A 14,487-nucleotide genomic window follows, 5' to 3' on the forward strand; every position below is an offset into this window, starting at 1 on the left:
ATTTAGTGCATAGCGTTTTTTCTGAAATCTTTCGCATAACATCGCAATTGAAGAGAGAGCACATAGTATTGCAAAGTAAAACGATACCTTGTCCATCCTGCTTGGAATTAATACGATACTTTCGGCAGTGGAATATTTAACCGATCGTTTCAATTGAGATAATGTGTATGCTGCCTGGTTTCCCTTCGTACAATGACCCCGCCCTCCCTGGTTTTTTTTCTATGGCAATGCACCATTAGATGTGCAGAGGGCTTTCAAATAATGACGACATCATGATCTTATCACGGTCCAATATTTGACATATATTTAGTATTAGTCCATACAGCTTCAGCACAACTATTATAATTTTCCTCCATAACTATTTTCAGTTTGAAGTCATGTGGACATTTTTGCGAAAGTGTTGGGCTGAACAAAATGAACGACCTGCTCCCCTCCGTCATTTAAATATAACGGTCCATCACTTAATGGGTCGTTGATCGAGCCAGAACGTTTGACCTCGATGTAACCCGATCACTGTTATGGCACACCAATGCATCTATTAAAAGAAATAAGTATAATTTTCCTGCATTTAACACTGGGGAAGTCTCTTTTCCCAAAAATCAGCTTACAGTATTGTGTTATAACATGGAGTCTACAGACTCGTCTGTGAATATCAGCACCCTCCTTCTCCTTGGTACGACTGCTGCTGTCGTGTTCTGGTGGCTACGCCGTCGCAATCTACCCCAGGACCATGGGGCCTGCCTTTTATTGGGTGTTTATGTCATCTCGGCAAGAGACCTGAAAAGACCTTCAACGACTGGGCAAAAATTTATGGCGATTTATTCAGCGTACGGCTGGGGTCGGAACTGGTGGTGATACTCAACAGCCAAGAAGCTATCAAAGACGCCTTTGTCAGATGTTCCTCTAAATTTTCTTCAAGACCCTCGAACTCAGTTCATGCCCGACTAAGCCTCAAGAAAGGTAATTATAGTGATCCCGCAGCGCAGTGAACAATTTTATCCATTAAAATGTTGAAAACAATTTTATAGCCTTCTCTGTACAATTTATAACGCAAACTTTATGATGGTGCATACAAGGCAAGAGTGTAGAAAACCTTACAAATAAAGCATTTTGTGTAATATTTACTATTCTCCAAATGAGTCGGTTTTAGGGTCAGAATGTAGAGGACCCCTAGGGTCAGAGTACACAGCTAGCTAGAGAAACGCATTTTTAGTTCGTATCCAAAGGTTCGTGTCCATTACTCTTTACTATACCCATTACATTAATGGAGCATGTGATTAAACAAGATTAATCAGGAAAATATAAAACAAACATCAGTATATTCTACGGTGCGCGACATTTATAGTTCACGTATGGCGGAGGTAAAGGGTGACCACTACAAATTTTACAAAGCCTTTGGCGCCGCGCCCAAATGCCCGCCATACATCCTCCCATGTCCAGTCCTGATCACATTTTCACACACTTTCTAGCCACCTATAGAATTCCAGTTTTCCTTTGCTTGCGATTTCTCGCATATTTAACTGTAAATTGGACTCAAGACTGAAAGGTAGCCTTTCAGGAATTTCTGTTTCGATTTCTCGGTAATTTATAAATAGAAAATTGACATTTCTCTGTTTTCTGCTTGTTGTCGATGATATTGTATCATGAAACATATGAGCCGAATGATGGCGTCTTTCACTTAATATTGTAGATCGTTTCTGTCAACACCTCAACATTCTCGTTTTATTCCATTTTCCCTACTTTCTCTTTTTCACTTTATTCTTTTCATTTGTGATTGATATCATCGAATGAATTTGATTTTCAAACTTTTATAATGTCTAGAACGTTCGTTCGAACACAATGTCGTGTTCGTCGCAATATCCTGACACGTCATGGATTTTTGATATTCATTAATAAAATAAAATAAAAATAAAAATCAGGGGTCAGAGAAACAAATAACATAAGGTTTACCGATATTTAAAATTCAAAATGGCCGCCTCCCTGTATTAACTCTTTGGAGAAAAATAAAATTTTCTTTTTTTGAAAAAACATCTAAGACGGTGAAAAGTTTTCTTACACCTAGAGCTTTAAAATGAACCCCAACAAGTGGTAGATCAAAAAACAATTGTAAAAGTTTGAGAGTCCGAATATCTGTCCCCGAGGCGCGTTCTACTTTAGGCAAATATTTAAAGGTAGAAAAGTAGCCCGGATAATACGAATGTTTTGACGACAAATACAAAAAACTACCAAAGGTGCACAATACCATGATGAAGGGGGAAAGGATAAATATAAGAAAGCCTAAAACTGAAAAGAGGTGCGTTTTCACTTTATTTCAATGTTATCCGCTTAGTAAGAAAATGTATTATCTTTTAACGTTATTCCTTTATTCGGGTTACAAGACCGAAGGATCTCGCAATCACCCAAAAAGTTGCAAGCGGTATCGGTGACTGTAAGCAGTAAATGCGACAATCAGACCTCAATAAAATTATTTTTTAGGTTGTCGGCTTTTCGCTAACTTCTCATTATCTTGTTTCCTCTGACAGAGAAGCAAAATGAAAGATATGTAATCTTCATATTGATGACTATCGCCCAGGAGGCTGCGTAGTAGGTACATTCGATTTGTTAATCGAAAGGGAAAATCATGTGGCTAAAATAGCTCACGGTCTAATCGATGAATGAAAAGGTCTTCTCTTTATGTTAATCAGGTCTTGTGGATGCTCCTTGGCCTGATTGGAGGAGCGTTAGAAGTTTTTCCTGCAAAATCCTCCAAGAACTCGGCATGGCAGGAAACCCTGCAGAGCAAAGAATCCGAGAAGAAGTCGTGCATTTGGTGAAAAACCTGCGCGCTTTGAATGGTGGACCGACGGATGTAAGCCAACTTATTATGAACGCTGTTTCTAATGTTACCTGTCACATGCTGTTCGGTAAACGGTATGATTACGAGGATAAGAATTTCAGAAATTTACTTCAGTCGTGCCACAGGATGATGACCGGCCTTCAAAGTTCTGCGATGCTGACTTATATACCCATCCTATGGTATTCGCCGATGCCCTTCAAGAACGAATTGCGTCACCATTACCAGAAGGTCATAGACTACACGAAGAGGGTGGTTGAGGAGTGTCGTCTGGCAGAGAGTGATGAATTTCTGCCTACCTCGTTTGTGGATGCGTATCTAGAATGGGAAAGAGATCATGAAAATACCAAGTGTGAGGGCGTCGAAAATTCTAAACGTTTCCTTGGCGAGCCAGAACATCTTTCCGTGACCGTTCTCAACCTCTTCACGACCGGTACAACAATCACAGCGACCAGCATTGTATGGACACTACTGTTTCTATGTCAAAACCAAGACGTGCAAGAAAGGTGTTTCAACGAAATCAAGGACAACATCGGATTGGAAGTCGCACCTGCATATCATGACATGCGTCGGCTGCCGTACATCGAGGCTGTGACCATGGAAGTTCACCGCAGAGCAAGCCTGATGCCCTTAGGACTACCGCACGCTGTTTCTGACGATGTCGAAGTCTACGGATATACTATACCTAAGGGAACCATGGTTATGTCTAATCTCTGGGCTGTACACATGGACGAGAAAAACTGGGAACGACCTGAGAAGTTTGACCCATCTCGATTTCTGGACGATAATGGTGAAATTGTAAACAGCCAGCGGATAATGCCTTTTTCTGTCGGTAAACAGACCAAATTTCCCCCCGTTTTTATTTCTTTGTTAAAGACTACTCAGAAGTAATATCACTCGACTACGTCAGGCACAATGTAGGGCCTACGGTTCTGAATAAATAAGAATGGCGAGATTGCATATGCATTATCGGATAAAAAATAACGAGACCATGGAGAATGTATGCATCGTTGATAACAAAACATAAAATAAACTTGATAAAGCGCGTGAGAACAAAGAAAAGACAAAGTTAAACTTATCACGTGATTTTACTGACGTCAAGCAATCGAATTTTTTGTCGCCATTTGAGTAAGAATGTTCTAAAGACAACGCAGGTGTACTCTTGAAGATGCATTCGAAAGTGCTTTCAATTTATTTAAAAGCAGTCATCAGAGCTCCGAGGCTTTTCCCGATATCACGATTTATATTGAACGAAGGAGAAAAATTGGAAAAATCTTACCCACCCACTCACACTTTAACCGAAATGCTGATTTCCAACTTATTTATTTATTTATTTATTTATTTATTTATTTATTTATTTGTTTGTTTGTTTGATTGTTTGTTTGTTTGTTTGTTTGTTTGTTTGTTTGTTCCACTGACCCAATCATTCATTCATTTATTCATTCATTCCAGTTTTGCCATCCGGGTGTCAAATGAAGACTTTTTTCCTCAAAATTCAAGTACGAATAGTTACCTATGTTTTTATCTTTACAGGTCCAAGGGATTGTATTGCTTCTCAATTTGCTGAGATGGAATTCTTCCTAATGCTCTCCAGACTTGTTCAAGTGTTCAAGTTCAAGTTACCTGATGACGACCTTGTTCCATCCGCTGACGGTAATCCCGGTTTGATAAATGCACCCGATAATTTCAAAATCATCTGCGCGTCGCGCTTTTCAGACGATTTTTGAAGAAAATTGTTCATGAAAACTTTACGGGAAAGGGATCAATAGTTCCACTCACAACCAGCAGAGCTGTCATTCAAAGACTAATATCATCCTTATACTTGGCCAGTGCTGTATTCCCTCCCCCCCCCCCCCGCACTCTCCCTTGTCATGATTGCACGACCTGGAAGGAGAGGGTTAGAGTATAGTGGAACGCTATTATAACACAGCAGACCTCCGTTTGAGCACATTTTACCATTTCATCCAAAGAAAGACTAGTTTGAAATTATATTTTCCTAGCTAGCCTCATGCTTTCGAAAGTACCAGTTAGTTGGCCAATCTCTTGACACCATTGGCTGGTGTAGTTCATGAGATATACAGTCACCTTTAATCTAAATATGCTCATGTATGGTCAAAGGGGCCTTCCTTGGTGTTCAAAATGCCCATGTGACGGCGCAGTTTTTAAAAAGCGGCCACCCGCTTGAAATCAGTGATTGGTTAGATTTTCTCTTTCCATGGTAACTGTGGCAAAATTGGAACAGGTGACAGTATACCTTTAATACCAAGCATTCTGGAATGTGACATTTTTTTTACTCACATACTGTATTCCCAGTAGTGACTTTACCGACTTAATCAACTGATGGTGTACTCCGTTCAGCGACCTTGCTGGCGCTGATGAGCGATTCGATAGCCTTTATAAGGCATTAGCGATTTATTACTGGCAAGGAGATGACTTTAACATTATAAATAATGTACACAAAGCAGAAAGTTTTAAAATACTTTACTTTTGAAAGGGAAAAGGGGGGAAAACGGAGGTCTACTTTGTATGATAGGCTGTGGTTAGAGTGTGTATTTGACAAATATTTGTTGGTTTAGAGTAAGGGTATAGAAATGTTGAAGCGATAAGACCAGCCCATGGCCAAGAGTTAGACGAATTGAAATTCATTTCGTCATTATTTTATTTTCATAATATTTCATGAGGCCGGCCAAATCCATGTTTATCACTTTATCAAAAGACAACATAGCGATGGACCATGATGCTGTGTGTTACCTACGTGTACACACGAAAGCGATAAAATGAATGTGTTCTTCGGATCAAGTCGAAATTGCGTGACTCGGTGAGGGTGGAAAAGATAGAACGATGATAAAATTGCGACTGAAGAGATGCATTTATGTCCTTGACAGTAAGACTCGTAAGGGCAAGAAAGACGAGTCGCTGTCGTTCGTGTGCAAAAGCTGAAACGAAAACATATTACGTAGACAATTCATAAAGAACGTTCACATATGCCCGTCTCTCTTGCACTCCTAACATCTCTATAGGCTATATATCATAATCCAAGTTGACAAAGAAGTAACATCTCGAGCAGAACTTAAATATTTTCATGAAAGGTCACGTCGGTAAAAACCTCATAAAAACTTTCTTGGGCCTATCTCTCCATCTTTGTACGGCTTCATAGCAAATGTTCGCCCTCTGTATTCTGGATATTACCATGGCTACATTGTATTTAATTTCTGAAATGTAGAAAATTGTTGTGGTAAATAAACTGAAACTTCACAGGTAAGAATCCCTTCTTCATTAATTTAATGTCATTATATTATTTGTACACTGACTCAGTACATGTGGATGTTTGCCATATAAATGCTGTGGGATAAAAGTGCGCCCTCTCCTGGTACTGTGTCATATTAACAGAATTTCTTTTCGAAAACACATTTGTGTAAAATTTTAGAATCATACTCAAGTGATATTGAGCAGATGACGAATGTTTGCAGAAAATATGTTATTTACGTATTTTAGTTAAAACAATTCCTTGATGTTGATTTCAAAATTTCTACAAATCCGGCCGGAAATGCATAGAAACCGTGACGTGGTTGTGCTGTTTTCAGGTGCTGTATTGTCTGCGACTGTACAATTTTCTATTCTGAAAACTTCTTTACGGAATGATCTATGTGTGCCTAACACTCTCTGATTTTTGAAGCGCACCATCATGGTGTAATTTACGTCATTTGTATCGCGAAATGTTGACTGACTGATTTAAAGGTCAAACAGGCAGCTATATGTATAGGCAATGTTGACAACAGCAGTATGTGGTCAATTGATCAGGGGTTGCAATTAAAGGAGGATGAGAACGTTGTTAGAAAATATGTAACTGTATCGGAAACATCACACATATTAAAAAGATACTAGAATTTTGCGTTTTTCTCTGACAAAAAACGACTTCTTTATGGTGGCAAATTTGTAAACCTGCATATTCCTAAATCTTCTGTCTGATCACATTCTCACCCGTATTTTAGGCCTAACAAGCCAATCATAGCAACAATATGTACACAAAGTTAATATTTGGAATCCACAAATTCGAAAGTAAATATAAATCCGAAACAGGAGCAGACGCTGCCCCGTCCTTGAAATACAAAATCCATCTTCGTATAGTGAACTCGCAAAGGGCGCAAGGCCACGGTGATGTCCTTTGATCAAATTTGATCGTTGTTACATATATTGTAGAATGCTGTCTAACGTTTTCGATCCCACACTTCCATTTGATTTTGCCTTTTCGATTTGTTTATCGATTTCGCTGATAATTGGTAGCCTCATCAAGACTATGTTCAGAGCTTGTTTCTTCCACACGCTGTGTTGGTGAAAAGGCTGAATGTAGTAGAGGCATTGCGACGCTAGTTTGTTTCCTGTTTAGAGGGAAATTTAGGTTACAATGTTATTCTCGAATGATTTTGCTTTTGGGTAAAACATAAGAAAGTGAGAAACATTTCAATATTTGTAAAATTCGTTGGTGTGAGCGTGCAGTTTTCTATTTAATGAACACTTGTAAGAATAGCGGGCAAATGTGTCCTCACGGACATAAAGCTTCCTTTTGATATTTTTAGTAGTGGATCTTCCGGTTTTGTTTATCCTGTCGAAGTACACGTTTTGACAAAAAATAACTAAGAGCTTTTCTCGGAAAGGAAATGTTGCTATTTAATGATGCACGGAGGAAGTAAAAAGGAAACTAAGCAAAATGTATTAAGTTTGAATCCCCAGAAGATTAATTAACTATGCCCCAAATAGGACATCGGCCAAGGTTGTGTTAGCCTCGATGTAGACAATAACAATTATCTAAGTAATTATCTAGATGCATCCATTAGTAAATTAGGTTCATTTCGTGGCATGAAAAAAAGCTTTTCTTGGTGATTCGGAAGTCCTTTCTATGGTTATTTTCGTGTAAAATTGGCCATTAACTTACGTTTGGTGTTTGAAATTTAGTGAATGCAATTTTCATTTTAGTGGGTTTTTTTTCTATTTCTGGTCTGTTACTATAATAATTTGTCCTGTCGTACTTAAGCTTATAGGTCGACTGTGTATGTTTGATGTCTTCATTTTTATCTTGTAACTGATAATTCGAAATTAAACCATCTGGAAGGAGCACGTGCAAATTGACTAATATATCTCATACAATGTTACTTACCAGACATGACATGTAACTTGACTCGACTGGAGCTTGGAGATGAACGTGTTGAAGGAGGGGATTTCTAACAGTTTTAAATCGATTGAGAAAATACACCACCTGAACGTGTTTTTTTTCTGTGCATAGTTTCGCTCTTTGTATCTTAATGTGTTTCATTTCACCCTTGCCATAATCACGTAAAGACAGCAACTTAAAGACAGTGTCTTTCAAAAAAAGTCATAATGAAAATCCGCATTTACTAAAAGTCAGTAAAGGTCTGTCAATTCCGGGGTTGAAATGAATACAAAAACTTATTTTCATCTGTGTTGAATCAATGAATAAACAAGGCCAACAACAACAAACTTATCGTTTCTCCTCCAAGGGTATAAACACGATTGGAACTAATTTGGGATAATTGAATTTTCATATTTTTCAAATTCTCAAAAGTTTAGATGCCGTATAGCTGAATGTTTCAATATTGCAAATTACTCATAAAAGCAAGTGTGTAATGTAAAAAGAAAACCAGATGAGATTATATTAGTAGATTCGGCATTACTTCACTATTAAATAATCCCAAATTAGTTCCAATCGTGCTTATGTAAGATTAACATCCTATGGCTTGCTGAAAACTTTCAAGTTAACGGAAATTGTTCGATTGTACTCGAAAATTCGCCTAATTTGGATGAAAAAACTAATCAGCTAGAACCAGTTTTGAAACTTTTGTGGGTTTAAGCAAGGGCAGGGGGAGGGAAGCTGTTCGCCAAAACAGATTATCCGTATATGTTAAATAATTTCTTGGCAGGCGGGTAATTTTTTTGAATCCACGAGAGCGGACATTTTCATTCTTTTGCTCGGCAACGCTATCTCCGAAAAGAGCTCTGAATTAGATAGGCGGGGATGGTAGGATGGGTGAAAGATGGCAATGCAGACATTTAGTAGTGTGGGAGAGGGCCAGCGGTGAAATTTCCTCGGTGAGTAAAGGTTAGTTCGAGCTTCTGGTTGGTGCTGAATATTTACAAAGAAATGATATGAGGAAAGTCAGTTGCAAAACGCTTTCAGTTTCACGTCCAAATTTCAAATTTACCTTAATACTTTACGGATGATATATCTATGTGCCAAACAGCGCCTATAACGCGATTGGGACTAATTTGGGATAATTGGATCTTCGTATTTTTTTAAGCATGACAAGCAGTTCTAAGTTTGGTGAGGAAGAAGTATAAATTTATGTAAATTTCTGAAAATCACCCGATTTCCTGGCTTTTTTCTCCCGTTTTCAACATTTCAAATAGTTTACACTCTACTCTGGCTGGGTCAAATTTTATGAAATTTTCACATAATCTTCTTTAAATATTAGACAACACAATGACAATTTTTTCCAAAAAATTCTTACATGTTGAATAAGAGTTATTTCAATTTTACTTATTATGATTTGAGTCATTTTTTGAATGTCAGTCTTTTAACCCTGCCATTTAAGAATGCTGAATAATGCAAAACAAAATTGTGGGTTAATATACTCTACTTTCAAATGAGATATTAAATTTCATAAAACAGTATTAAGTCTTTGACTTACGTTGACTTGTATCATTCACACCAAAATTGAGGTTTTCTACCCAACTATAATTCCACCCAATGTATCCCTTTATCCTTCGAGTAAACTATTGCCACTATACAACTTGAGACTTTTAGCTTTTTGAAACTAATATAATTATAGTATGAGGGGGTTTCCATGTCATCTTTGCTAGGAAATATTGCTTTGAAAATATTCTTTGTCGGTTAAGTGCAACTCCACCTCAAATCGATTTTCTGGAGGAAAACTGATTGGGGTGAACCCGCCTCTTCCTCTGCCAAAGGAAACAAGTCATTTTCTGACATTGAACTTGGGACTTTGCCACTTGAGCTTTGTAATTTCAAAATGGTTGTTTGGACGCAGATTCAGTCGTGTTCCTTCTCTCAGCTTAAAAAAAGGCATGTTGACCCTTATAAAGAAAGAGACAGCCAGCTAAATGCAGCTAAACATTGATGAAACAGTTTATTGTTTGCAAAGATACATTACCGAAAACATCCCTTCGCAGATGTACTGCAGGCATAAAACACAGAGAGAGAGTTACATACAGTTGTATCATGCACCAAACCTGGTCAACATGAAAGTAGCTGAGGCAACTTAAACGCTGTTGAAAGGATTCAAGCTTTGTGGCCTGGTGATGTGAAACTAAACTGAAAATGACGCCATTGGCAGTATTAGCTTCTTCAGGCACGTCTACGACAACAAAATGTAGGGTTGTACGTTTAAGATAATATGCGCATCGAAAATGAGACAAAATTTAGCTCAAACTTTCCTGGGTGTAACTTTCGACCAATTTCTTACCAGAATAAGGAATAGAAATCAGGGGTGCAAAGTTTGGTACTAGAGAAAGAATTACCTAACATTTACCGATGTTTGAAATTCAAAATGACCGCCATCCCTGTGTTAACCCTATACTATAGGGTAAAATGAAATTTTCTATTTTCAAAAAACTTGGGATGAAGATTTTTTTTCTTACGCTAAGCGTTTTAGAATGAGCCTCCAAACTATAGACCACAAAAGTGTTGTAAAAAATCTGTTCCCTAGACCTTCCCTTTTTTGACTGTGATTTCTTAACTCTGCGGCGTGTTACAAAGACAAATCAATTGGTCTGAAATAATATAGCACAAACTCTTTGATGTGAGAAGTGGGGGAGAGAGTTTCTCACCGTAGCTTTTCGTGTCGTCTGATGGAGATGGCTGACAGTATTTGGAGGCGATTTCGTTAAAAGGATGATTTTTGATCCCGGGCATTTACTTCGCGCACTCTCAAAAGTGGATCAAACATATACATTCAGCTGTCTTCGTGTCTTTGGTAATGGTGTGTGTGAACCTACTTTCTGTGTAAAATATCGGGAAAATCCGGGTGGGACGAGTTATCTTCGAAGCACAGTCTCATCGGTGAAAATTAAAGTTGTCTAAGAGGTAGGTCGCTGAAGCAACACCTTTGATGTCTGAATGTACTATGGAACCGTTTGGCAACAGAAGCGTATCAGAGGCGTATCAGAGGGGTTGGCAGAAATAACATATGGTAGTGTGGGACATAAACAAAATGAGCTACGAAATCATACCCATCAAGTAGATAATAGTTCATCGTAATGTCCGAGAAAGTTTACAGAGTCAAGTAACAGTCATAACAGACAATTAACAGTTAGAACAAACATAGCAAACACAAAAGACACGGTCAAATCTATGAATGAAGAATACACTGGTTCACTTTCTAAATCATAAAGTGATTTCAATTATTTCGGAACGAGTGATCATATATCCTGCTCGATGAGTGGTTTCAATCATAACAGATTGTAGTTTGCACGTTACACATGGTTTTCCTCACAACGGAAAGTGTTTCGACCTCGTTTGAACAATTCTCAAGCCAGTTCTGTACTTTGGGAGTTCTGTAGTAAGAGCTGTGATATCCGTGACTTTCAAGCTCGTCGTCCATATGTAACGGTAGAGAGTCCAGCACGTATTCACGTTCAGTTGATGTGTGACAGTCCTGGAGTTAGTCCTACAGGCCTTCGTCCGTATCTGCTGCCGCGGCCTTTCCTTTATTTTTGTTTCCGTACCTTTGATAACCCCGTCCCGGTCTTTTCCGAGTCCGGAGCTAGATGACCAACAGATGATATGTTTTCGAAAGTTACTGGACCACAGACAGTATATTAAGGGGTTCAACATGCTGCTGGTGTAGAAGGTTGCAAATGCTGGTCGCCAATAATATACGTTCACTTGCATTAGTTTGAAGACTTTCAGGCACATCAACGTTGTTACTGGTAAAGACGTGGTTACATACACTCCTATTAAAACAGAGCAAATTCGAATTGTCGCCAAGTCGCTTGTGACTCGTTGGGCCGGGGCTATAATGTCTGTCCTTCTGGTACAGCATTTAATTAAAATGTACATATAAGAAGTAAAAGTTATGAACGCGGAGATAAAACTGACCACAATTAAACTCCGACTAAACAGTTTCTTGACAAATGAGCTATTTTGTACTGGAACATCTATCAAACAAAACTGCCAAGGTATCTGTAAAACGAGGAATGAAGTGAGAGTAAGACTTACTACGCAGCTGATAGCGATGGATATCTTTATGGTTCTCTTTATGATGTGACTTTGGAATTTTCCACTTACAGCCATCGCTCTCGTCAGACTCAGTCCGGCAAGACTCGTTCCTGACAACAGAGCTGCGAGCCCAGTGAAAGAAGTGTACAATTTGCAAACCGGAATATTGGAGAATATATTTGCTCTGTGGAACTTGTGAGCAACCTGATTGTAGAAGAACAGGGGCGAGACAACGGCACAGATCAACAAGTCTACGACGGCGATGGACAGCAACTGCAGGTTGCCCGGCGTCCGAAGTTTCCTGACCGTGCCGATGATCAGGCACACGGCCACGTTGCCGCACGTACCTATCACGGTTACTAGGGCCACGAGCACAGCAGCTACAACCAGACAAATTTCCTCTGGAAGACTGAACGGAGGATAATGTGATAGTGTCGAGTTGACCGCTGCATCATTAAACTGCAATGTCGTGTTCCAAGACGTCTTGAGAAATTCCATTATTTTTGCGAACTGAAAGACGAGCGGGCGTGGAATTATAAGAATATCGTTGAAAATATTAATCTACGTTGACGTGATTCGCGATCAAGTTCTTTATGCTTTCGGTTCTTGAAATGATCTTGTACGAGTCAAGTGGGTACATTAAATGACCGATACGTCATCAAATAGTCAGCACGTGTCACCATACCATTATATTCTTCCAGGGGTCACGTATGTTTGAAATAACCTTTTGTGAGAAAGTAGCGATATGTATGATGGGTAGACCTTAAACCTCTCTCTCTCTCTCTCTCTCTCTCTCTCTCTCTCTCTCTCTCTCTCTCTCTCTCTCTCTCTCTGTCAAAGGACAAATACATGAAACAGTGAAGGAAAAAACGAAATCTTATCAAATCCAGTACTAAGTGATACCAAAACAACAAAGGTTGGTAGTATAAATTTTCATTGGCAATACATATCAAACTATTAAAATAAAATAAACAATAGCAAGAAGAAAACTGTGCTTAGATCGAGATACCTCATCCCTGGGGACGGCCATTCAAAAATCCCATGGTTGCATCCAACTAATTGACTAAAAGTAAGAAGTCATACTCAAGTCATCATATTCAAAAAATCTAAAAGAATTTCGGATCTCTGTTCCTACCTCCATAGTAATACAAAGTGCATGACATGTGACCCTTTACCATGTGTGATGTATTTCAATATTGTGTTTAAGGTAGTATGCACCTCGAAAGTGAGACTTAAACTTTTGCTCAAAGTTTCCTTAATTAAATTTTCAGCCTTTCTCTCACCGAATCAAGAATAAAACCCAGGGGTCACTGTGCAAATTTTGGTACAATGAAAAAATATTTATCGATATCTGAAATTTAAAATGGCCGCCAGCCCTGTGTTAACTTATGGAAAAAAATAAATATTCCGATTTCGAAAAAAACTAAGACGGTAAAATTTTTATCGCACCAATAGCTTTAAAATAAGTCCCAACAAGTGACAGATCAGAAGAGAATTGTAAAAGTTTAGGAGTCCGGAGAGCTGTCCAAGAGGTGTAGGCTATTCTACCTTAAGCTCAGCCCGACTTTCTCATCTGCAAGTAGATTTTGTCTGGCCAAACACGCAATATTTGTGTACTGAAGTATTTGTTTGTATATCATTATGCGTCATAGTCCCTCGGTCCAGGATGGACTGCGGTTTTGTTTATAACCACTAAGCTTGGAGGACTGTCATTATTCGTGTATTTGAAAGGAAAGATCGAGTAGGAAAAAGAGGGGGCGGTTTATTGGCGTATTTTCGACACGAGAAGATATGATTTAGAATCTGACATTTTAGAGATAATGTGGTTGGAAATAAAACCCCTAAACTGTAGCTCTTTTTTAATTGCTCGTGTACACATGTACCTCCAAACACTTCTCGTGATATTGATGTACAGATTGAATGTAATTTGAACGAGGTTTCTACACGGGCAAAGAGCTTATTATCTTAGATGATTTCAATATTGACCTGTTCGCTCCTGATGGTCAAAATCATTATGTTTATTAGTCTTCACGTAGCCTAATATGAACTTAGATCAAATAATCTCCCAGCCAAGAAGGCCTATTTCGAAAACTTTCATTGATAACGTCCGAAGCTTCGTTTCTAACAGTGAAAATCTCGGTAGCGTTAAAATTCCTTGGGGTCTGTCTGACCACTCCCTATTATTTGTGTCCGCAAAAGGAGCGTGTTTCCTCTCATTTGTCGATTAAATTTCGCTCATGGACTCATTTTAAACAGGACTCCTTTCTTTATGACTTATCACATGCGCCATGGTTTTTAGTAATCTCACAAGTAATGTATATATTGCTAAAAGACCTTGGGTTACTATCTTCAATAAGATTTGTGATACACATGATCAAGCGTGTGAAACATAGAAAACAGC

General features: G+C 38.6%; 1 protein-coding gene across 1 annotated transcript; it reads left to right on the forward strand.

Moving 5' to 3' along the window:
• Positions 1 to 587: 587 nt before the first annotated feature.
• On the forward strand, positions 588 to 4,899 carry LOC139141980 (cytochrome P450 2U1-like). The gene is made up of 3 exons (XM_070711763.1): positions 588 to 960; positions 2,685 to 3,623; positions 4,367 to 4,899. Exons 2-3 carry the CDS (start codon positions 2,759 to 2,761, stop codon positions 4,558 to 4,560), a joined length of 1,059 nt encoding a protein of 352 aa, XP_070567864.1. The 5' UTR covers positions 588 to 960; positions 2,685 to 2,758; the 3' UTR covers positions 4,561 to 4,899.
• Positions 4,900 to 14,487: the final 9,588 nt, after the last annotated feature.

Source organism: Ptychodera flava, chromosome 10 (assembly GCF_041260155.1).
Source record: "Ptychodera flava strain L36383 chromosome 10, AS_Pfla_20210202, whole genome shotgun sequence".
Lineage (NCBI taxonomy): Eukaryota > Metazoa > Hemichordata > Enteropneusta > Ptychoderidae > Ptychodera > Ptychodera flava.

What these genes read in the sequence shown, in the direction of transcription:
- LOC139141980 (XM_070711763.1), top strand. Translation starts at nt 2,759, where the DNA reads ATGGCAGGAAACCCTGCAGAGCAAAGAATCCGAGAAGAAGTCGTGCAT. An exon ending in TCGATTTCTGGACGATAATG is followed by an intron (nt 3,624 to 4,366) that starts GTGAAATTGTAA and finishes TTATCTTTACAG; the next exon opens with GTCCAAGGGATTGTATTGCT.